Below are 22,989 nucleotides of genomic sequence, written 5' to 3'. Positions count from 1 at the left end.
TGTGTTATTTTACTTGTTGGGGAAAAACAGCACATTTAAAGTATGTTGTTCTAATTATGCGCCTGAAAACCAATAAACTTTTTTTTTTTAAATATATGTATACATACATACTATATATATATATATATATATATATATATATATACATATATATATATATATATATATATATATATATATACATATATATATATATACACATATGTATATATATATATATATATATATATATATATATATATATATATATATATATATATATATATATATATATATATATACACATGGGACGGCGTGGCGCAGTGGGAGAGTGGCCGTGCGCAACCCGAGGGTCCCTGGTTCAAATCCCACCTAGTACCAACCTCATCACGTCCGTTGTGTCCTGAGCAAGACACTTCACCCTTGCTCCTGATGGGTGCTGGTTGGCGCCTTGCATGGCAGCTCCCTCCATCAGTGTGTGAATGTGTGTGTGAATGGGTAAATGTGGAAGTAGTGTCAAAGCGCTTTGAGTACCTTGAAGGTAGAAAAGCGCTATACAAGTACAACCCATTTATCATTTATATATATCAGTGTGTGTGAATGTGTGTGTGAATGTGGAAGTAGTGTCAAAGCGCTTTGAGTACCTTGAAGGTAGAAAAGCACTATACAAGTACAACCTATTTATCATTTATATATATATATATATATATATATATATATATATATATATATATATATATCAATTTATATATATACGGATATACATAAGAGAATCAATGAAATGACTCCGCACCAAAACAAATTTTAATGATAGAAAATTCTAAATTGTAATACAAAATATTTTATTCTGTAATATGAATCACATTTAGGTAAGAACAGCTGCTATGCTATTTTGCTTTTCTAAAGTGCAGATATTACCTACCTGCAAAATAACAATTTGAATGTATTAATATTAAGGATAATCACATTTTTATCTTATAATGGAATGTTGTCATTACCTTTGTTTTGTATATCTGAAATGTATTATATACATTTTTGAGAATTGCTGTCAGTTAATGTACTATTAATTGCAAAATGTTCTGTACAATTGTGCGAATGTATGTATTGCAGTATTGGTAAGCATTGACATCCTATTAATTCACTGCCTCCTAATTATTATTTGTATTAGTTTGTAATAAGGCTGTGGCATTAACTTTACAAAATGGCTAAAAAGTAAAACGCTGTGAATTATTTCTGGATGCACTGTAAGGTTACGTTTTCAAAATTAAGTAAATATATAGATTGGTTGTTGTGTCATTTATTTGCACATCGAAAAGTATTGACAAGACGGGGAGGCGTCCGAAACTTTTTTTCTTGGTGACCCCAGAAACAGACGTCAGAACAGCAGGGAGTTTACATACTGCGCATGCGCAGCTTCAACTGCCGATAAAAAAGAATCAACAACATGAAAATATAACCACCTCTAATTTTCATTTAGGTTAGCTTATATTGTATTTACAATATCATATTGTAGATATTACAGTTACAAAATGCACAGTAGGATGGATTTATGAATACATAGAAACATTTGGAAGTTAGAAAATACACAGTAGGATGGATTTATGAATACTCAGAAACATTTTGAAGTTAATCGGGAAATAAAATAATGTAGGAAATAATACATATTTTATCATTAAAAAGTAAATAGTTAAGTTTTCTGTTCATGTATAAGTTTATTGAAAAGGTGAAGAGACGCCTTTCGTGCTAGTTGTTAATGTCATTTCCGCTCATCACTGCAAATCAACTGTTGTTTGTCCCGCCTCTATTTTCCGCTCATACAGTCGATAATAACCATTATTTTGTTTTATTAATTATAGCAGGGCCTGAAAAAACACTATATGGAAAATAAATTAATCTTCTGGATTCACAGTTAATTGTTTGCAATGCACTCCAACGTTCATTTTAAGATATTGTGTACCCTGTCAGTCAAAAAAAAACAAAAACCGTCATCATGATAGGTTGAGAAAGCACTGCTGTTCCACGTCAGTGTGTTTACCAAGACAGACGGATCCAATAGGTGTTTTGTTTTCCTCTTAGTTAAGATCGAATTAATAACTGCATGGTAAATGTATGCAGTCATGCAATGAAATGTCACCAAAGCGTACTTTTTCAGTCGGTTGTGGTGAATTGAACGACTGGTCTTCTTCGGCTGCCAGCTTGCTAAGCTAGTTTCTCCCTTTCTGAGTGAGACTCCATCTTTTGAGAAGCGGTCACACAAACAGGTAATATTCTTTACATTCACGACTCTCCTGTGAAACAAACTAACGTTTTTCACCTTTTCCGGGCTTGGCAAATCAGGGAACACAGCTCTTATTCCCAGAGAACAATATAGCTGACGTCAGTGAGCTTACATGCTAGCTAGCTAACGATAACTAGTTGTCTTGCACAATTATACTTAATGAACAGTTATTATCTATTCATATGTAAACGTAACTGAACTTCGCCATTTACTGTCTTACAAAGAGTAGACATCCCTGACATACACAACTTGTCAAGTTAACTCTTGCCTGGATCAAGTTCAAATCTACAACAAGTCGCCTTCAAGAGATAATCAGTAGTGTTTTAGAATAGATCATTGTAGGCTTCCCCCAGCAGTGACTGTTAATACAATATTATGAGTAATTAGTTGCGCCCTCTGCCAATATCTGTGCTATGGAGGATGTCCAAAGTTCACATTGCATAACATGAACTAGCCCACACACTGATCATGTCCTGCTTAAAGGCCTACTGAAATGAGATTTTCTTATTCAAACGGGGATAGCAGGTCCATTCTATGTGTCATACTTGATCATTTCGCGATATTGCCATATATTTGCTGAAAGGATTTAGTAGAGAACATCCACGATAAAGTTTGCAACTTTTGGTGCTAAGAGAAATGCCCTGCCTCTACCGGAAGTCGCAGATGATGACGTCACATGTTTGATGGCTCCTCACATTGTTTTTAAAGTGCTATTCGGACCAAGAAAACGACAATTTCCCCATTAATTTGAGCGAGAATGAAAGATTTGTGTTTAAATCTCGGACTCGGAAAAAAAAAAAAAACGTGATTGCATTGGGACGGATTCCGATGTTTTTAGACACATTTACTAGGTTAATTCAGTGAAATCCCTTATCTTTCTATTGTGTTGCTAGTGTTTTAATGAATTTAATTTTACCTGATAGTCGGAAGGGTGTCTCCACGGGTGTCTTGACGCGCAGTGTCTCAGGGGAGTCAACGTCAGCTTTACGGACGGCACAAGCTCAGCTTTTCTCCGGCAAGAACTGACTTTTTAATCACAATTTTCTCACCGAAACCTGCTGGTTGACATGTGGTCAGGATCCATGTTGGCTTGACCTCGCTCTGATCCATAGGAAAGTTTCACTTCCGTGAATTTTAAACAAGGAATCACCGTGTGTTTGTGTGTCTAAAAGGCTAAAGCTTCCCAACTCCATCTTGCTACTGTGACTTCGCCAATATTTATTGAACAAATTGCAAAAAGATTCAGCAACACAGATCTCCAAAAAACTGTATAATTATGCCGTTAAAGCAGACGACATTTAGCTGTGTGTGTGCGCAGCGCCTATCCTTCCTTAAAACCCGTGACGTCTTGCGTACACGTCATCATTACACGACGTTTCGAAGACGAAACTCCCGGGAAATTAAACATTTTTATTTAGTAAATTAAAAAGGCCGTATTGGCATGTGTTGCAATGTTAATATTTCATCATTGATATATAAACTATCAGACTACGTGGTGGGTAGTAGTGGGTTTTACTAGGCCTTTAAAGGGGTGTTTATATAGCTTGCAGAGCAGAGATCTCAATCGTTTTATCATCCACACAGCCTTGACGTTTGCATATTATTCTGCTGTAAAGTGAGACTGTTTTAATGACATTATTTTCATGACAGAAGGAAAGATTTGATCCAACAATTTACAACACATAAGGACTATGCTTGTTTCTAGTAGACTTTGTTTTTTAGCGTTGAGACAATAGATGGATCATGTGTGACCATTTTGTAATTAGGACGGGGATTTCAAGGAAATTGCAGAGTTTTCTACAATTACAGTTACACCGCGTCCCTTAAGAAGGGCAAGTTCAGGCATGTGAAATTTCAGCGAAAACGTGGAAATCCACGTTTGTAAGCATTCAATCATTTATTATCCACACAGCTTAGACATGTGCATGTCATACTGCTGTAAAGTGAGACTATTTTAATGACATTACTTTCATGACACAGGGAAGGATTTGGTCCAACAATTTACTACACATAAGGACTATGCTTGTTTCTAGTAGACTTTGTTTTTAGGCATTGAGAAAATAGATATCTGACCAATTTGTAATGGGACAAAGATTTCAAGGAATATCCTACATTGACTTTAGAAAAGCAAAGTTTTCTACAATAACAATTACACCGCATCCCTTTAGAAGGTCAAGTTCAGGCATGTGAAATTTTAGAGAAAACGTGGAAATCCATGTTTTTAAGCATGAATTTTTGCATCAAAGTATTACTTCTGCGTTTTTTAAATGAGATATCAATAAAAATACAATCTTAACGAAACTTGATTTACACACTCCTCAGCCACAGGTAGTCGCTGTTCTTCTTGCCTAAATGCTGCACTGATTTGCAGGACAAGCTAATGTGATTAGCAACAAAGTCTGTGTTAGCTAGCTAGATGGTTAGCAAAGTTGCAAGCTTGTTCCAATGTTTAACAATAAATAGAAGAAAAAAGTTAAAAACCCTTGTTGACAGCAGTGAATCAAGCTCGCTAGCTAGCTAGCTTACTTTTTGTCGCCTGTGTTCGTTCTCCGAGCCACAACCTTAACAGCTATCCACTTTGCTGCTAATCCTATGCGGATAATTACAATCCGAAACAGTTAGTTCCGAACTTGTTGTAGTTGTAGAGTATTCATTAGTACCCGGCGAGAAAGTCTATTTTTCATGTGACTGATTGTAAACAGAGGTCATAACACCTTAAGTACAGTACCCTTGGGTGTGTGGCTAAAGGATAGAGCTGCCTAATGGGAAACACTTTTTTTTTTTTTGCTTGCATGTTACAGATGTGTTTTATTACATTTTCATTGATAATAATGCTAGTAAACAACCTTCTAAACAAAACAAAATAATTAGGTGGTATTTCATTGATAATAATGCTAGTAAACAATCAACTAAAACAACAAAATATTCTGTGGTACATTACATGGAACATGTGTAAACAAGACAGCCAAAAGAGGTTGGTAGATGAAAATAAATCTAAAGATTAAATATAATGTAGAAATACACACAATCGGAGGAAATGTAGTTTGATTATACTGTTTTTCGTTAGTGGAAGAGGCGGCAAAATTTCTCTCTTGATAGTGATGGTTGCAGACCCCTGTTCTCGGTGTACGTGTGAATTCCTTTCCTATGACGGCGATGAAAGACGAGTTTTATTGTAAGATGGAACCTATTCTTAAATGATATCGAAATGATAATCTAAGTCAGTTAATGTGTGATGATGGTAAGATGAAGTTGGATGTATTGAAGTGCCTTTGAAATCCTGGCTGTCTTCCTTCCTTCAAGTTAAGCTTTCACGTCACTGATCACCTTCGTAAAATTCTTGTTTACATTAGCACACCTGCCGGTTTTGGTGCTGATTTTGCTAGCTATTGATGCCTTATGCTAGCTAGCTACACTTGGTGCACTTATGTATTCACTCATCAGCGGCATAGAGAGCTAGCTGCTGCTGATTTTTATGGTTTTCTTTAATTCGATCGCAACTATAACATATTTACACAATATTTTTCTCTTCTTTTCATAATAAATATTGTGTCAATTTTTTATTGCGAATTAAAATTACTCGTTCAGCCCTGGTGTTAATACTTCATCGGAGTACGTGACAGAAAACGTTATATCACAAAATGTCAAAACACGAAGACCGCTTGTAGTCTTATTTATTTTGTTTGCATGACATCATGTAATTTTTAGTCAACGTGAATAATATTTCAAGTCTTTTGCTGTGCATAAGTTAAAATTGCAATCACTTCGTCCAAAAATATTATGTATTCTCCTAAAAACGAATCATATTGATTCACTTTGTTGTTCCAAATGATTAATTTTATTTTTGTTACATCAGAACTCAACATGTTGGACAAAAGTATCTACATCATCCAAGGGGATATCACTGCTGTTGTTGGGGCCATCAAGAGGAACTCAAGATGGAACACCCACACTCACTTGGTAAGAGAGTGAATTGTGTTTGATTTTTTTATTGTAGCAGCATCACATGGAGATAATAAACTACAGGCTTCCGTACTAACATTGATTTGGCTGAGGCTCCTAACACTTCTCATAGAGCAAAATCAAGTGAAAAAGTATTTCATTTCATTAGGCCCTTTTCAGACGCAGGACCTTTTCCATTTGAATAAAGTTCCCCCTGTGTTCCCACCAAAAACTATCTAGGTAGATTTAATTATTGAGGAACTTTTTTTATTCCTGCCGGCTCGGTGGGACTTTTGAAAGATTCCTGGAAACTTATCGGAGGCGGGCTGTGCTGTTGAGTGCTGATTGGCAGTGAGGGGCAGTGACAAGCTACATGTAGCTAAGCTCCGTAGCTTAACTACATTTTCCAGTAGATTGCCGGTAGTTTAGCAATTTTTTTTTAACAAGTAGCTTTTCTACTTTTCACCCATGTAGCTAGGTATCTTACATCAAAGCTACAAGCTACAAAGAGAGAGCATTGATTGCGAATCCAGGCCGAAAAGATTATGTAGAAAATACAATGACCTGGATGAATGAGTACATCCATACATACGGAGAAAATCTATGATGATTGGTTGGTGTTCGTGTGATGAGTCACAATTGGCTAAGGTTAGGGTAAAACATTACGGACTGGCCAATCAAGATTAGGCGGGTTATCAAAACTAGTAAGCAAAATCATAACAGACACACACTAATGTCACATGTCGACGAGGAAGTCGGAGAAAGGACGCTTCAAGCTGACTACTCAAAAAAACATACTTGAAAATGGCAGAAGAATTCTCTCCCGCAGATTAGATTTTTCGTTTAGTGATGAAGGTGACTCGCAGGAAACCCACAATAATGCGCGTCCTTGGCCATATTTAGGTACATGTATGCTTTTGGATAAAACAATGCCCAAAACACTTAATTTAGTTGTTTACCAAATTAAAACCGTTCTCTTCATCTAAGACATCCAACACACACTTAGGAATACATATTAAGGTGAGTTGAGTTTATTAAAAGTTTTACTGCACATAACCATTACTAACTGTTCCCAAACAACATTATGTTTTTTTGAAGATATAGATGAGTTGAGTTTGAGTTTATTTCGAACATGCAAGCATACAAAATGATACATCACAATTTCCAGTTTCTCCTTTCAACATGTTCGAAAAGGAGTAGGAAGCAGAGTTTATTTAATCCTACCCCTTTTCTTTACATAAAAGTTGCTAAAACTTTTGTTCACTTCCTGTTCTCAATGTATTCACAATGTATACTCCATAAGTAATCACAATAAAAATAAATAAATAAATAATTGGTGAAGTAAGTTTTATTCCATACGATGAGATAAGTAAGAGTATTTTGAGAATGAATGGGTGAATAAAATCAGAATGTTTATCATGGTTCTTCTTTTTTTTACTTTGTAAACACTTCCAGTTTGAAGAGTTTGTTGAAGTGGATGATATTAGTACATTGTTTGATTGCTTTGCTTAATCCATTCCATAATTTAATTCCACATACTGATATACTGAAGGTCTTAAGTGTCTTACGTGTTCTCTAAGATTTTATTTCTCTTCTTTTGTTGAGAAGAATTGTTGTATATTCTTGGGAAGCAGGTTATAGTTTGATTTGTGTATAATTTTAGCTGTTTGCAATTTCACTATGTCGTGGAATTTCAGTATCTTTGTTTCATTAAATAAAGGGTTTGTATGTTCTTTATATCCAACATTATGTATTATTCTAACTGATCTTTTTTGTAGCACTGTTAGTGAATGAAGTGTACTTTTGTAATTATTTCCCCATATTTCTACACAGTAACTCAGATATGGTAACACTAGTGAGCAGTAGAGAATATAAAGTTATTTTTGGTCTAGAACATATTTGGCTTTATTCATTATTGATGTATTTCTTGCTACTTTATGTTGTATATTTTTTACATGAGATTTCCAGTTCAATTTATCATCAATCATTATACCTAAAAATGTTGTTTCATTTACACTTTCAATTTCTATTCCGTCTATTTGTATTTGTTTTTGACTTTCTTTTCTACTGTTACCAAATAGCATTATTTTAGTTTTACTGAGATTCAATGATAGTCTGTTTTTGTCAAACCATTTCTTTAATTTGTTCATTTCTTCTGTTATTATTTGTATTATCCTCTGTGTGTTCTCTCCTGAACAAAACGCTGTTGCATCATCCGCAAATAATACTAACTTTAAATCTCTTGTAACTTTACAAATGTCATTTATGTAGAGATTGAATAATTTAGGTCCTAGTATTGATCCCTGAGGTACACCACAGGGTATATTTAGCATTGTAGAAGTGTGTTCGCCTAGCTTCACGTATTGTTTCATGTTCGTTAGATAACTTCTTATAGATAGATGCTGTTTTTCTTTCTGTAAGTAGAGAAAATGAACAACAGTATAGGGATGGGCCAAGGAAAAAGCAAACAAAATACATACATACAGTGGTGTGCAGTGACCTGAGAGATAGTTGTAGGGTGTCCCCAGATAAATGACAGAAACTTAATAGATATACATTGATATTATAATTGTGAGCCCATAGATAAAAATGTCGGTAAATGTAGCTTGGATGTAGCAAGCTACTTTTTTTCCCATGGAGCTTGTAGTGTACCTTGCTACAATTATACGGGGATAGCTTCCCATGTAGCTTAGCTACATTTAATTGAGAGTAGTTTGTAGCTTAGCTTGCTACATTTTCCAAGTAGCTTGCCAATAACTGCTGATTGGTTAAACACATTTGGAAGCGTTACTAGGCCTTGACCGATAACAAATTTTGCTTGACTATATATTTACCTAAAATGACTGCCGATAAACAATATTATTGCCATTATTTTTATAGGGCCAAATTAACCATTGACGTAATGATAATACATAATAATAATGCATGTATAGCCTTTCAAATGCAATACACTTGTAATTCTCATATATTTTACCATTATAATTGTAATGTAATCTTAAATCCCTAAGTTAAGTAAAACAACAAACGTATATTAACAAGAAAATATACTTCGTCTCTAAGCAAAATGTTGTTGCACTTGAATAAAAGTCACCACTATAAGCAAAAAAATAATAATAAGGGGTCGGGGTGCTGAAATACACACAACTAAAAAACTTAACCGACAATTAAGTTCAGACATTTTTAAACCAAAATTGCAAAATAACAATAGAAACACTGCATTATAAGCAGATGTAATAACAGGCCATATGCAAAAAACTTGCAGATTCTGAGTGAAAAACATGACATGACATGACAACATGACAAATGTCTTTGCAGCACAAATGCTAGTTTTATAACAGTATTAAATGTCAGCATGTCTTTGGCCATGTATTTACCGGTAACCACATTTTCTATTAGCGCACACTATTTTGCATTGTTTTGTTTATACTCACCTGGTTAGTTTCCTGAACACCACAGTGAGTTAGGACTGTTGTGTTGTGTTTTAAAGATGTTGAAAATGCAAGTTTGTTGCAATCTCGGTATTGGTAGTCTCATCTTGTTCCAAAAGTTTGAACTAAAATATTCACACACTAGTGCGGTGGAATTTTGTTCATGTTAACTGTCACATGCTAAATATTTAAACTGTGTGATGCTAGCCTTCCAGCGTGACTGCGTCACTGCACAAAGAGTCAAAGACACTTCCGACCCTTGATGCTGAGTGCCAATCAGGGGGGTGATGGGTCCAATTTTTATAGTATTTAGTATAACTCGGCCGGGGTTTGAACTCACAACCTACCGATCTCAGGGCTTACACTCTAACCACAAGGCCACTGAGCAGGTAAAGGTGAGGACAAGGTGATTGTCTACCTTCTTTTCATTCCGCAATGGTACAAACAGCTCAGCGGCTGAAAACGACGAAAAGTATGAATGCTCTTGAAGTATGCACATGGCGATTTATCGACGCTGGAAAACTTGCCGACTTAATTTTTATTTATCAAATTTTGGCCCAAGCCTTGGCGTTACTAAAACTTATTTAACACAACAGCCGTGAGACAATGAGTCTACAATACTAGACAATTTGTTTATTTCCAATTTCTTGTGTATTTCTATTCCAAAAACTTGACAACGGAGAGAAAGAGGAACTTTCCTGGAACTTCCAACTTCCAGGAACTTTTGTGGTGTATCTCTGCGCTGAAGAACTCTGATCAGTGTTTTTATTTAGCCATGGTATTTAAACTATATGTTTTTTTTTATCTTTTGCAAGCTCAATTTTTTACGCGAAGCTACAAAAAGTGGACATACTCTTTCAAACGTATTTACGCTGGAGTATGAAGTATTGAGCCGGATTTGAATCAACGACCATACTGCTTACTACTCTGAGACTGTAGATTGTAGATTATTGCTTTGTATTTCATTGACTTACTTTTTAGTAAAATAACTCTGATCTAATATTTGTCAGTTTATTTACATGGTATCAGTGTAGAAATATTCTAGACCATTCCTTCATACGTCATCAGCCTGATTTGTTTAAACTACTCTGAACTGTAAAATGCGGAGGAAACACAAACCACACAGGAATCTTTACTTCCAGGAACTAAAAAATTCCTGTACTTTTGGATGGAATAGGACCTATTTAAGACAACAAGTGTCCTGGCCCTGATAAAATCAATGGCATGGGTCATGTGCAAAGCAGCTAAATTAGATTTTTTTCTCATATTTTTAATATGTCTTCAAGCTTACAGCGTGTTCCAAGTTTGTGGTAGTGTCCCACAATTATCCCTGTCCCTAAAAGCAATAGACCCACTGTCTTGAATGACTAAAGTCAGGTTGCCCTTACTTAACTTGTGATGGAATGTTTTGAAAGGCTTGTGAAGTTTTATTTTACAACAGAAACTGTATTTTTCCGACTACAAGGCGCACTTAAAATGTTCAAGTCCTAGTTGGCAGTCACACATAAGAGATACGTGTAGACTGCATTATGACTCAAGTAAACAACACCAAAATGTTATATTCCATTCAAAATATTGAATTCTACATGTAGCGCTCAAAAATCTATCAAAACGTTTTAATACGACTTCGGTAAGCTATTAAGCCACACCGCTTGATGGATTGTACTGTGCTTCAACATACGAGTATTATTATGGTGTGTGTGTAAGGTAAGACATTATCTGCCATTTTATTTTGCAATAATTTGCAAAAGCAACTTTTCTTGCCTTCTGGTACCTGCTGATTTGTAAATTTGCGCATGTACACCTTTGTAGTCCATCGCGACACCCTAGTCGATAAGCTTCTTCTTTTTATCTATCTTTTAGTCATGGGACATACATCCTCCGCTGTTGCCATTTTTAAAATAAAGTATTGTAATGTTCTTACTTATATCTGTCAGTAAACTCGCCATGAAAGCGCTAAAACATACCGGTGTCGTGAGTTTACATTAATTACCCAAGGAACTTTAGTTATTAGAGAGTTCCGGTCGGACGGTTTTTCACCACACTCCTTTTCGGCTTTGTTGTTACTTTTGTGAGCCACGGATGAGGAGACGTGGCTCCGTTATTGTTTTAAGTAAAGTCTGGATGTCATTAAAACAGTTAGCTCCATCTATTGACACTTCTTCCACTCCCGTCCTTGCACGCTACACCGGTACAACAAAGATGACGAGCAGAAGACGCTGTCGAAGGTGATCCACGTAAATAAGACCGCCAACAAAACGGCTCATCCTGAAGCGACTGTCAGAAAGCGGCTTGAAGATGATCTGTAAAACATAATCCATGCAACATTTTGACCAAAGAACCGCCATTACATGTTATGTAGATCCCAGGGAAGTGTTTTCAATTCAGAATTTAAAAAAAATAATATGACTCCTTTTAATGCGCCCTATGATCCGGTGCGCCTTTTGTATGACCTGACTAAACCCGCTCATCGGCAGTGCGCCTTATAATCTGGTGCGCCCTATAGTCCGGAATTGACGGTATATACCCTATGCAGTTTGCCTATAAGGCACACAGAGGACTGGTGGGTGCTTCAACTACACGTCTTAACCTTTTATTTAAACATTTAGAGGGAAACAAAATCCACGCTAGACTTTTATTTGTTGTCTTTTCAATTGATTTAAATACTATCCAACCTCATTTCTCAGCCCGTAGGCTGATCAAAAATTTTATTCTTGGTTTTTATCCGGTTGGTGCGGTTTTCGTTTTTTTAACTAATTTATTCCAACAAGTCATGGTGAATGTAATTTTATCTGAGGTATTGCACTCTTCAATTGTCTCACTTCAAGGATGTGTGCTTTCAATCCTTCTTTTTATCCTGCACACAAGCAAGTTCCAGAGTAAACATGCTAAGAGGACTTAGTGGAAGTAAGTCCAGCCATGGCCCCATGTTTTTAATGAATATGTCAGCGGGTGTCAGGATTTTTTTTCTACAGCTGAACATATCTAAAACAAAAGACATAATTATCGATTTTAGAACCCACACCAATGCCAAACCTACCGGACTCATCAAAGGTCAGCCTGTAGACTACGTGGACCGCCACAAAACATTGGCACAGTCATAGACTCAAAGCTGATCTTCGAGATGAACTGCAGGGTTGTGTGGAAAAGAAACACCAGTGTCTTCACTGTCTTAGGATACTTTCGAGTCTCCATATTGATAGAACCATGTTGACACTCTTATTGGGCATATATTGAATCAATATTGTCCTTCTCCCTGGTAACATAGTTTGGTAGTCTGTCCTTGAAAAACAATTCGGCACTAAATCAAATTGTAAAGTGGGCTACTAAGATTATAGGTGAGCCGCAACTCAACCTATCTGACATCTATGCCACACAGCTGCAGCGCAAGGCAAGCCCTATTATTCATCACTGTACTCATTATGCCTAACGCAGTGAATTTTAGCTGTTTTGCTCTGATTGGCAGTTCGTTGTTCCTCTTTGTAGGACTACACAATATAAGAATACTTTTGTGCCTGCTGCCATTGCACTCTTAAATGACGCTAGCGTGTGGTGATTTTAATTTGCTTATATCATAGCACTTTTATCACAATGTTTCATTTGGTGATATATTTTACTGTTCCATAGTGTGTTTTTATACTGATGATTGTTTGTTGTTTTTAATGTTGTCATTTGTTTTAGTTTGATATGTTTTGTGTATATTTGTTTCATTGTTTATTTGTTGTTTTTAATGTTTTTAGTTTTATATGTTTGCATCATTTTGCCTTGATGCTGAAATACAGTGTGCATAACTATTTTAAAGTTAAAGTGCCAATGATTGTCACATACACAGTAGGTGTGGCGAAATTATTCTCTGCATTTGACCCATCACCCCATGGGAAGTGAGGGGAGCAGTGGGCAGTGGCCCGGCTCGGGAATCATTTTGGTGAATTAACCCCCAATTCCAACCCTTGATGCTGAGCGCCAAGCAGGGAGGTAAGGGGTCCCATTTTTATAGTCTTTGGTTTGAACTCACAACCTACCGATCTCAGGGCGGACACTCTAACCACTGGGCCACTGAGTAGGTTAGTACCATTACGGAAACCTTGACCTTTTATTTTAAAGGGGAACTACATTTTTGTTTGCCTGTTGCTCTTATTCCTAATGAGAGACAAGAAGACAAAATATATATATTTTTTGCATTCTAATTTGTATAAATTGTCTCATTATTGGTGGTTGGCAATGCAGTTAATGGTAGCAGTCCATTCTGCCTCTAAGTCACATCTAAAAAACACCAACAATGCTTCATTTAAGTTCTGTATACTGTTTAATAACCAAGCTGTAGCGTTATTGGTTATTATAAAAGCAAACGCTAAGGAACTCTTTTTCTAGCTTAGTTATCCATCGTCTCGGGATGGCATACTACAGCATTACCTGTAATCTAGCTATGGCAACAGGTAAACTTGCTACGGTAGAAGATAAGTTGGCTTTTGCGTCAGCATTTGAATTGCTTTTGAGTTGATAATGCGCAACACAATGCGATAATACATAATTCTATACTGACTGAGAAACATGCACAATCATATTACAGTATGTGTAAAGTATTAGCCCACATTTCATGTTTTGTATGTACACAGATAGATTGACAGGGTAATAATAACAAGCTTGGTGTGCTGCATGTATCATGATCAATATTATAGTTACTGGCTCGATGGACAGTTGTCTGGTCCAACTCGCCGGGGAAGTTTTTTCAAGTTGACTTTGGATAAGTACACCCCATAGTTTGGCTCCAAGTTACAATTTTTTACCGGCAAGTCATGCTGACCTCACTCTCTCAGTTCATCCTCTGCATTAAGGTTGTACTGTATACTGATACAAATAAAGTATTGCAATACTAATGAATTCCAAATGATGCTATACTGCCTTTGAAAAATACAGAGGGAAATGCAGAAAAACTGCAATTCTACAGGTTAAAAGTGGGCGTGCAAAGCACAAATGGAGGTATTTGGACTTCAAAACTACCGATAAAGTTTTTAAACACGGTTGCTTTTTCTAAACCTTTAGTTACACAGGAAAATCCCATTGAAATTAAAAATCTCTTTTTCAACGGAATAATGCACATTCATACATCAGTGTAGGTGCCACTGGGACCAAGGTAGGTGAAGTGTCTTGCTGCTCTACCATCCGAACCACGCCAATTCCATTAAAACATGCCTTGCCAAAGGTGGCATTGAAGTATTACAATCTTTGGTTCAAACTTTTGAATAACAATCATTCAGACCTGCACAAGTAGTTTAAATGAAATGTAGTTAACCAGCTCCCCTGCTGTGCTCATCTATATAAGTAGAAGCGCACACAGCTGGTTGGCTTGTTGCCAATTATTGGCGCATCCAAAACCGCCCACATAGCTTAAAATAATGCAAATGAAATTACTGACTTTTTTTTAAATTCCTCCAATTTGTGTTTTACAAACCCCGTTTCCGTATGAGTTGGGAAATTGTGTTTGATGTAAATATAAACGGAATACAATGATTTGCAAATAATTTTCAACCCATATTCAGTTGAATATGTTACAAAGACAACATATTTGATGTTAAAACTGATTAACATTTTTTTTTTGCAAATAATCATTAACTTTGGAATTTGATGCCAGCAACACGTAACAAAGAAGTTGGGAAAGGTGGCAATAAATACTGATAAGGTTGAGGAATGCTCATCAAACACTTATTTGTAACATCCCACAGGTGTGCAGGCTAATTGGGCACAGGTGGGTGCCATGATTGGGTATAAAAGCAGCTCCCCTGAAATGCTAAGTAATTCACAAGAAAGGATGGGGCGAGGGTCACCAATATGTAAGCAAATTGTCGAACAGTTTTAGAACAACATTTCTCAACGAGGTATTGCAAGGAATTTAGGGATTTTACCATCTACGGTCCGTAAAATCATCAAAAAGTTCAGAGAATCTGGAGAAATCACTGCACGTAAGCGATGATATTACGGACCTTTGGCGGTACTGCATCAAAAACCGACATCAGTGTGTAAAGGATATCACCATATGGGCTCAGGAACACTTCATAAAACCACTGTCAGTAATTACAGTTGGTCGCTACATCTATAATTGCAATTTAAAACTCTACTATCCAAAGCGAAAGCCATTTATCAACAACACCTAGGAACGCCGCCGGCTTCTCTGGGCCCGAGCTCTCCTAAGATGGACTGATGCAGAGTGAAAAGTGTTCTGTGGTCTGACGAGTCCACATTTCAAATCATATTTGGAAACTGTGGACGTGGTGTCCTCTGGAACAAAGAGGAAAATAACCATCCGGATTGTTATAGCCGCAAAGTTCAAAAGCCAGCATCTGTGATGGTATGGGGGTGTATTAGTGCCTGAGGCATGGGTAACTTACACATCTGTGAATGCAACATTAATGCTGAATGGTCCATACAGGTTTTGGAGAAACATATGTTGTCATCCAAGCTACGCTATCATGGACGCCCCTGCTTATTTCAGCAAAACAATGCCAAGCCACGTGTTACAACAGCGTGGCTTCGTAGTAAAAGAGTTCGGGTACTTTCCTGGCCCGCCTGCAGTCCAGACCTGTCTCCCATCGAAAATGTGTGGCGCATTATGAAGCGTAAAATACGACAGCGAAGACCCTGGACTGTTGAACGACTTAAACTGTACATCAAGCAAGAATGGTAAATAATTCCACTTTCAAAGCTTCAACAATTAGTTTCCTCAGTACCCAAACGTTTATTGAGTGTTGTTAAAAGAAAATGTGATATAACACAGTGGTAAAAATGCCCTTTCCAAACTACTTTGGCACGTGTTGCAGCCATGAAATTATAAGTAAATTATTATTTGCAAAGAAAAAAAAGTTTATGAGTTTGAACATCAAATGTATTGTCTTTGTAGTGCATTCAATTGAATATGGGTTGAAAAGGATTTGCAAATCATTGTATTCCGACTTTTTTTACATTTAACACAATTTCCCAACTCATATGGGAATGGGGTTTGTATTTTTAAAATGTGTGTCTTACTTGCTTCATGTTTTACCTGCCTAGTTTTAACCATATAGTTTTTAGTATTAACTATGATTGTAGGGGTGTAACGGTACGTGTATTTGTATTGAACCGTTTCGGTATGGGGGTTTCGGTCCGGTTCGGAGGTGTATCGAACGAGTTTGTAAGCTAAAGTCTTAAATAGCTGCTCTGCTTTCTGCGTCTATCTGAGCACCCAGCATTGTCCTGCCCACACAACCATCTGATTGGTTACATACAAAGCCAATCTGCAACGCGTATTCAGAACAATGTAACAGCCAATCAGCAGTGCGTATTTAGAACGCATATTGTCAATGCTTCAGCGTCGAGCAGATATGTGTTGAGCAGCGGACATCGTACTCTCCTCAAATTATAAAAAACACTTCCCAATCAAAACTACTACTAGCATCACTGTGAGCCCGTTGACCTTCTAGACACTTAAACTGCAGCTCAGCTCGCTTGCAGTTCTGGCTTGAGGTGAAGGCTAATTAGTTTTTAGCGTAACGTTAGCTCATTTTGCTGTGTGCATGTGTGTGTGTGTTTGTGTGTGTATGTGTACGTGTGTTAGGGGCAGCAAAGCCCTGTCTGTCTGCTATTTCACATGAACTAACATGAAGTCCATGGTGTTCAGGGATGAATAGTCTCTCCTATTGCTATTGTACTATTTTTTCAGCTATAGTTACATTAATCATTAGTAATGTAGCAGGCTAGTTTTGAATGGCAAGGTCCCTGCTATGACATGTTGACAAAAATATAACATTTACATAATAAAAGTCAACTACAGGCTTCCCAAATGCTGTAATAAATTAAGCATGACGAGTTGACTTGAAACTGTTTGTTTGCCTTTTTATATGTAGAAGAAAGGTTTTGTCATTTTATTTAATCAAAGCAACAACTTAAGGCAGTTTAATGTGGATTAACGTGGGCAGAATTATTATAGTGTTCCCAATGTTAAAAGGATAAAGCCATTGTTTTCAAATTTGGTAAATAAATAACCAAAACATGTATATTTTGTTGTTTTCTTACTGTACCGAAAATGAACCGAACCGTGACCTCTAAACCGAGGTACGTACAGAACCGAAATTTTTGTGTACCGTTACACCCCTATATGATTGTATTGCTCTGAAGCACAGACTAACAACGGCAACTGTAAATCATGAAGCATTTAATACAATATCTATAAAGATCTTTTATTCTATTCTAACCTAATCTTAGATTATGGAAGACTATATGTATATATATACAATTGTAAAAAAGGTTCTTTGTGTGCAATAACATAAGTGTTTAATGTCTTTAAATTAGAATTTTAATTTTTAAATTTTTTTCTTTGTGTGCAATAAGAAACATCCTTTTAATGTATAATAAGATTTTTTGTTAAAATGAAGCCAATAATCACATTTGTTTGTGGTTCACTTTTGTTTTGAAAAGTATCAAAATGCACTGTATTGGTATCGGGACAACCCTACTCATTATATTCAGGTTCAAAAGTATAATGTTGTGAATCTTCATCTGTCCAAAAAAGTAATCTTCGTTGTCTGTTAGTCTGAATGCTATGATTACAACACATTCATGTTTGTTTCCGGAAGTAGGAACACACATTTGTTGTCAGAAGTGCGCTGCTCTGAAAACGGAAGTAAATGCGCTGAAGAAATACTTTGCGGTAACCCATAAAACAACCGACATACGTTAAATATTGAACATCTTGCATTTGTTATGAATGTGTCTGTTACTACAATATACAGTACAGGCCAACATTTTGGACACACCTTCTCATTCACAACACAACCGATGGCAACACAGTCCTTGCTGTTGTCCCCTGCGGGGCAGTGGGAGTACTGTATACACAGACAACCATACATTAGGCCTATTTGGGTGATGTTCGACGAGGCGAATGAAAAGTTTTGGCCAGTTCAATTGGCCTGATCCACAGGTTACAGTTACAGTTTTTATATGCTCAAGATTTAGTATGGTTTAATTTTAGGCGAACATTTTCACCAAAGTATGCCTTTGTATTTTTGCAAACTGTCCTAGTTTAAGTATGTTTGAACGCACAGTTTTCAGAGTACAGGTTCAAAACAAGCCAGCATAGCACCAAATTAAGTTGTCGCATACAGTAGAGATCAACTGATATTGTTTTTACAGGGCAGACACCAAAACCGGTTATTATCTGTCAGGAAAACCGATATTTGGGGCCGATAATCATTTGCAGTAAAAAAAGGCTTTTATCTGTTTTTTTTAAATAATTTTTTTAGAAATGATCGGACCAGTAATAAAATAATGTTTTATGTGGTGCTAAAGTTTTACTTAATTTAGCCCAAAAACCATCAGAGGATTTCACATACATCTTTATTACTTGTGTCTAATTTTGCGGATCAGAGGAGCATCGACATTTGCATTTCAAAATATGGAAAATTTTAATGGACAGAAATGGTAAAAAATTTGGGATTCCTCTGCATCACAACAACTTTTCATCACAATTTTACAACAATTTATGGATTTAATACATTTTAAGGTTTCCTCTTGAGGAACTCTGAAATATTGCGAACATTTAAATAAATCAATTCTGGGCTCCTTTACGGTGCTTATAGGCGAGACATTTTTCAAGCGGGCTGACATAAGTTCTTTTTGAATGTTAAAGAAAGTATGAGAATACTGCCTCTGCTTCTTTCCTTATATTGTCATGCTCTGTCGTTCCTTGATTTTGGTTTTGTGGTATTTTTCCTGTGTTGGAGGTGTTTGCCTGTTTAACGCTTTTATTTTGTCCCCATCTCCTTCACTGCAGCTGTTGAGCGCGGGTCTCATCACTGGCTTGTAATTAATAATTATTGTTCTCACCTGCGGCCAAAGTTTCAGAGGGCTTGATAAGCCAGCCTCACAGCTTAGTTGGTTCGAAATCATTGTGACCAGTGTTCATGCTTTGCTACATTTACACATAAGCTTTCGTCGGGCATTTCTTCCCTTGTTCGGCCTCCTTGTATTTTTTGTGCTCTTCTCGATTACACACTTTGTTTTATTTAACTTTTGGGCAATAAAGACCCTTTTACCTGCATGCACGCTGTTGCTGGCTGTCTCTCTGTATCCAGGATCAGGACACCCACCACAAACTTCGCGGCCTTGCTGTACCATAAATATTAAATCTCCCATGTGTCAATATACAGTATTCACACTAATTTGGATTTTTGGCAGATACAAATATTATGTCATCTTAATGTCCATCCATCACTGTCACTATATTTGATGGTGTCACAAAACATTATGAAACTTGCCGCACTTCTTTTAATGAGCACATGCTCTGAGTGCGGCAGGCTGAGGCAGATCTTGCAAGTAGCAAAACAAAGCGTAACTGGTAAGACGCTAGGAAAAGGACAACAACTAGATTTACCGGCAAAATATGTAAGTTCTCAAAGTTAAGCAGAATATATAGAGTATACTGTGTACCTGTGACGAACACTGCATGAGGAAGAGAAATATAGGAGGCAGCGTTGTCGCTGAAAAAAAAGACACATTTTTTAATCGGGCTGGTGCTTGAGCAGTGATTATAAATATTTACTTTACTATTTGTAAGGGGTGTAGAAATTCGCTTTACCTTTAATTTTTTATTTATTTTTTCCCCCAAGATGGTGCTGCTGTAGTGGCTGCTGTTGGCAGGAGCTCTGTGCTCTTGTGTCATCCTTTTGTGTTTCCCTCTTGTTTTCATGTGTTATTATATTTTTTTGCCTTTTGGTCCGGGACCCTTTGGGACTGTGTGACAAGGGGTGGCACTTTCGTGACCTCTGCGGTGCTTTTTATGGACATCTGGATCTGCCTCCCGGGAGCCTTTTGGCCATGGAGACCAGCTGCTGGGTCTCTAACACACTGGAGTCGGTTTGGAGGGACTGGAGGAGATATGGATGAGGGGCTGTGGAGCTGGCACTGAGCGCCGGGACGGAGAGGCTTCGCGGTGTCCTAGGACGTATCCTCACTCATCCGTGCGGACTGGACACTGGCCAAGAGTTGGTTGGCGGCCGAGACTGGAGTCGGCTCTCTTGGTTGCTTTGTTGGGTCTACTCCTGTGTCTGGCCATGCTCCCTCCACCCCAGCGGACGATGGCGTGAAACACCGCAAAGGCCACCACAGTGTATATGTTTCTTTTAGTTTTTATTCATAGCTGTATGTAGAAGTGGCTGGTTGTATCCGCTGCTTTAATGTCTTCTTTGATGTTTGATGTTTCCCTCTTACACACATGTGGGAGGGATGTATACTATGGCTATGAGTTGTTGTTTTTTTCCCCTTGGCCTCAGTCCGGACCCCCTCTCCAGGGGCCCATGCTTAGACCGATTTTTTTAATTATATTTTATTTTATTTTAATCTTCTATTTTTTTCCTACCCTTTTCCCCACTTGTTTACCTGTATCTCACCTTTTTTGTAAGGGGCGCTGGAAGCCGGCAGACCCGCCAGTGATCCTGTTCTGTCTCCTTGTAACGTTTGTCTTATCTTGAATGGGATTGTGCTGAAAATTAAAATTTTCCTGAAGGAATAAATAAAGTACTATCTAATCTATCTAATCTAATCTAATTCGATATTTGCGGTTGCCGATAACGATTCACGGATGATATTTTATTAGAACACAAATACGATTCAGTGAGTGGAAATCGAACACATCAGGTGAAGTTTCCTATAGTCCTATTATTTCTTGTAAGAGTATATTTAAATAAAATATGGATTCAAACAAGCAAGTAAACAATAATTGATAGCCAATGCATTCACATCTTATTTGAATAAACTTTAGGTTGAATTAACAAGAGGAAACTTTTTCAGTTCTCATTTTCAACATTCAAGAAATGTTCCAAAAAATAATTATACATTTTACCTGTAAGGCGCCTTTCTAGGAACTCCAGGACACTGTACAAAAACAAAATAAAATCAATTGGATAAAAACAACAACAAAGATGGATAAAATTTCAGTGAATAAGCAAAAACGTACAGTAACCAACATTTTAACAGTATATTTACTTGCTACTTTTGCTTTTGTATTTCAACACGAAGTAATACGATATTAATATCAAAAATAAAATCCAAACAAAATCTCTTTAGGTTGAGATAGCAGTAACTTTACCTTCTACTTTTGCTGTTGTTTTTCAACATAATGTCGAAATAATACAAATACAATATTAATGTAAACAATAAAGTGCAAGCAAATGCATTCAGGTTAAATGAGCAGTGGTTTGACCTGCTACTACTGGCATTTGAGGTGTAGGGCGTTCAAAGCACTCTTTTGAAAGACACAAACTAAGAAACGTCCTTTAAAGCAAGCGTACTGACACCATTTAACTCACATTCAACTCATTGTGCCATCTCAGACATAATTCACTAACAAACATTCAAACTTTTACACTACTCTCATTTTAATGAACAACAGGGAAGTATTATTTATCAAATCAAAATAACTCCTAATTTGTACTGTCTCACCATTAACATTACAGGGTGGTCGGCGTGTGTCCAATGGCGCAGTAGGTTGTTTGAGAGATTTGTTGTGTTGCCACTGTCTTTTACAATTCTGACAAACAGTGAGTGACTTAAGAACCTGCAAAAACTTAAGAGCCTGAAATACCAAAGGATTGCGTGTATTAGCAACCTTTTTGGTTAACTAACGTTTAGATTGAGCCAAATATACCTCTGGGTGCGGACTATGTCTTGGTGCGAAAACCCCCTATTTATTCATTATTTTGTTTATTGCATGCAGTTAGAGGTCTTAGGGTTTTGCCGTTTTGACGACATCACTTCCTGCATACATGGCACGTCCATTTTGGAGAGGCAAGGCCCCCTACCTCACGTCCTGTTTACATTCTGTAGACATGGAGCATGGCAATTTTGGAGAGGCGGGGCCTCGGTCGTCAGACTCGGTTTAAAATACACCGGCATCACCTGGTTATCTTTTCCCTGATTCATTGCGTGGTTCTTTTGTCGCCCTTCACCAAGCTTTGTCTGTGTTGTTACTCAAAATAGGTCCAAAAAAGCCAACAATTTAGCCTGGAAAGAAGGAGGGAATCACTCTTTAAAAATAGACAATTCGTAAGGAGTATGCCAAAAGTGCATGGATTGCGGATTCGGCTCGGAAGTATGCAATAAACAAGACCACTATTGGAACCATAACGGGGGGAAAATAATCCCCTGAAGAGCAGTGAAACCTGCGAAACAGTCTTGCAGGAATTAAATAGCCCCTGTGAATCCTGTATATATGTATGTATATGTGTGTGTATACTGTATATTACCAAGTAAACGCCCTTGGGCAAATAACCCCTCATGTCCTAATAAACGATTTTGTGAATTAAACGCTTCTTCCTAATAATAGCCCATTTATAG

The 22,989-nt window shown here is 37.0% G+C and overlaps 1 protein-coding gene across 2 annotated transcripts in view; it reads left to right on the top strand.

Moving 5' to 3' along the window:
* Positions 1-1,953: 1,953 nt before the first annotated feature.
* Positions 1,954-22,989, top strand: part of gbf1 (golgi brefeldin A resistant guanine nucleotide exchange factor 1) — a 229,607-nt gene continuing 208,571 nt past the window's right edge. For both annotated transcript variants that reach the window (XM_061911029.1, XM_061911028.1), the window contains exons 1-2: positions 1,954-2,240; positions 6,114-6,217. In XM_061911029.1, coding sequence (XP_061767013.1) covers positions 6,122-6,217 — 96 coding nt within the window. In that variant the 5' untranslated portion in view covers positions 1,954-2,240; positions 6,114-6,121. The remainder of the gene's footprint in view (positions 2,241-6,113; positions 6,218-22,989) is intronic.

This window comes from Nerophis ophidion, linkage group LG09 (genome assembly GCF_033978795.1).
Source record: "Nerophis ophidion isolate RoL-2023_Sa linkage group LG09, RoL_Noph_v1.0, whole genome shotgun sequence".
Taxonomy (NCBI): domain Eukaryota; kingdom Metazoa; phylum Chordata; class Actinopteri; order Syngnathiformes; family Syngnathidae; genus Nerophis; species Nerophis ophidion.
The sequence above is the reverse complement of the archived record's forward strand: the minus strand, read 5'-3'. Positions and strand labels throughout refer to the sequence as shown.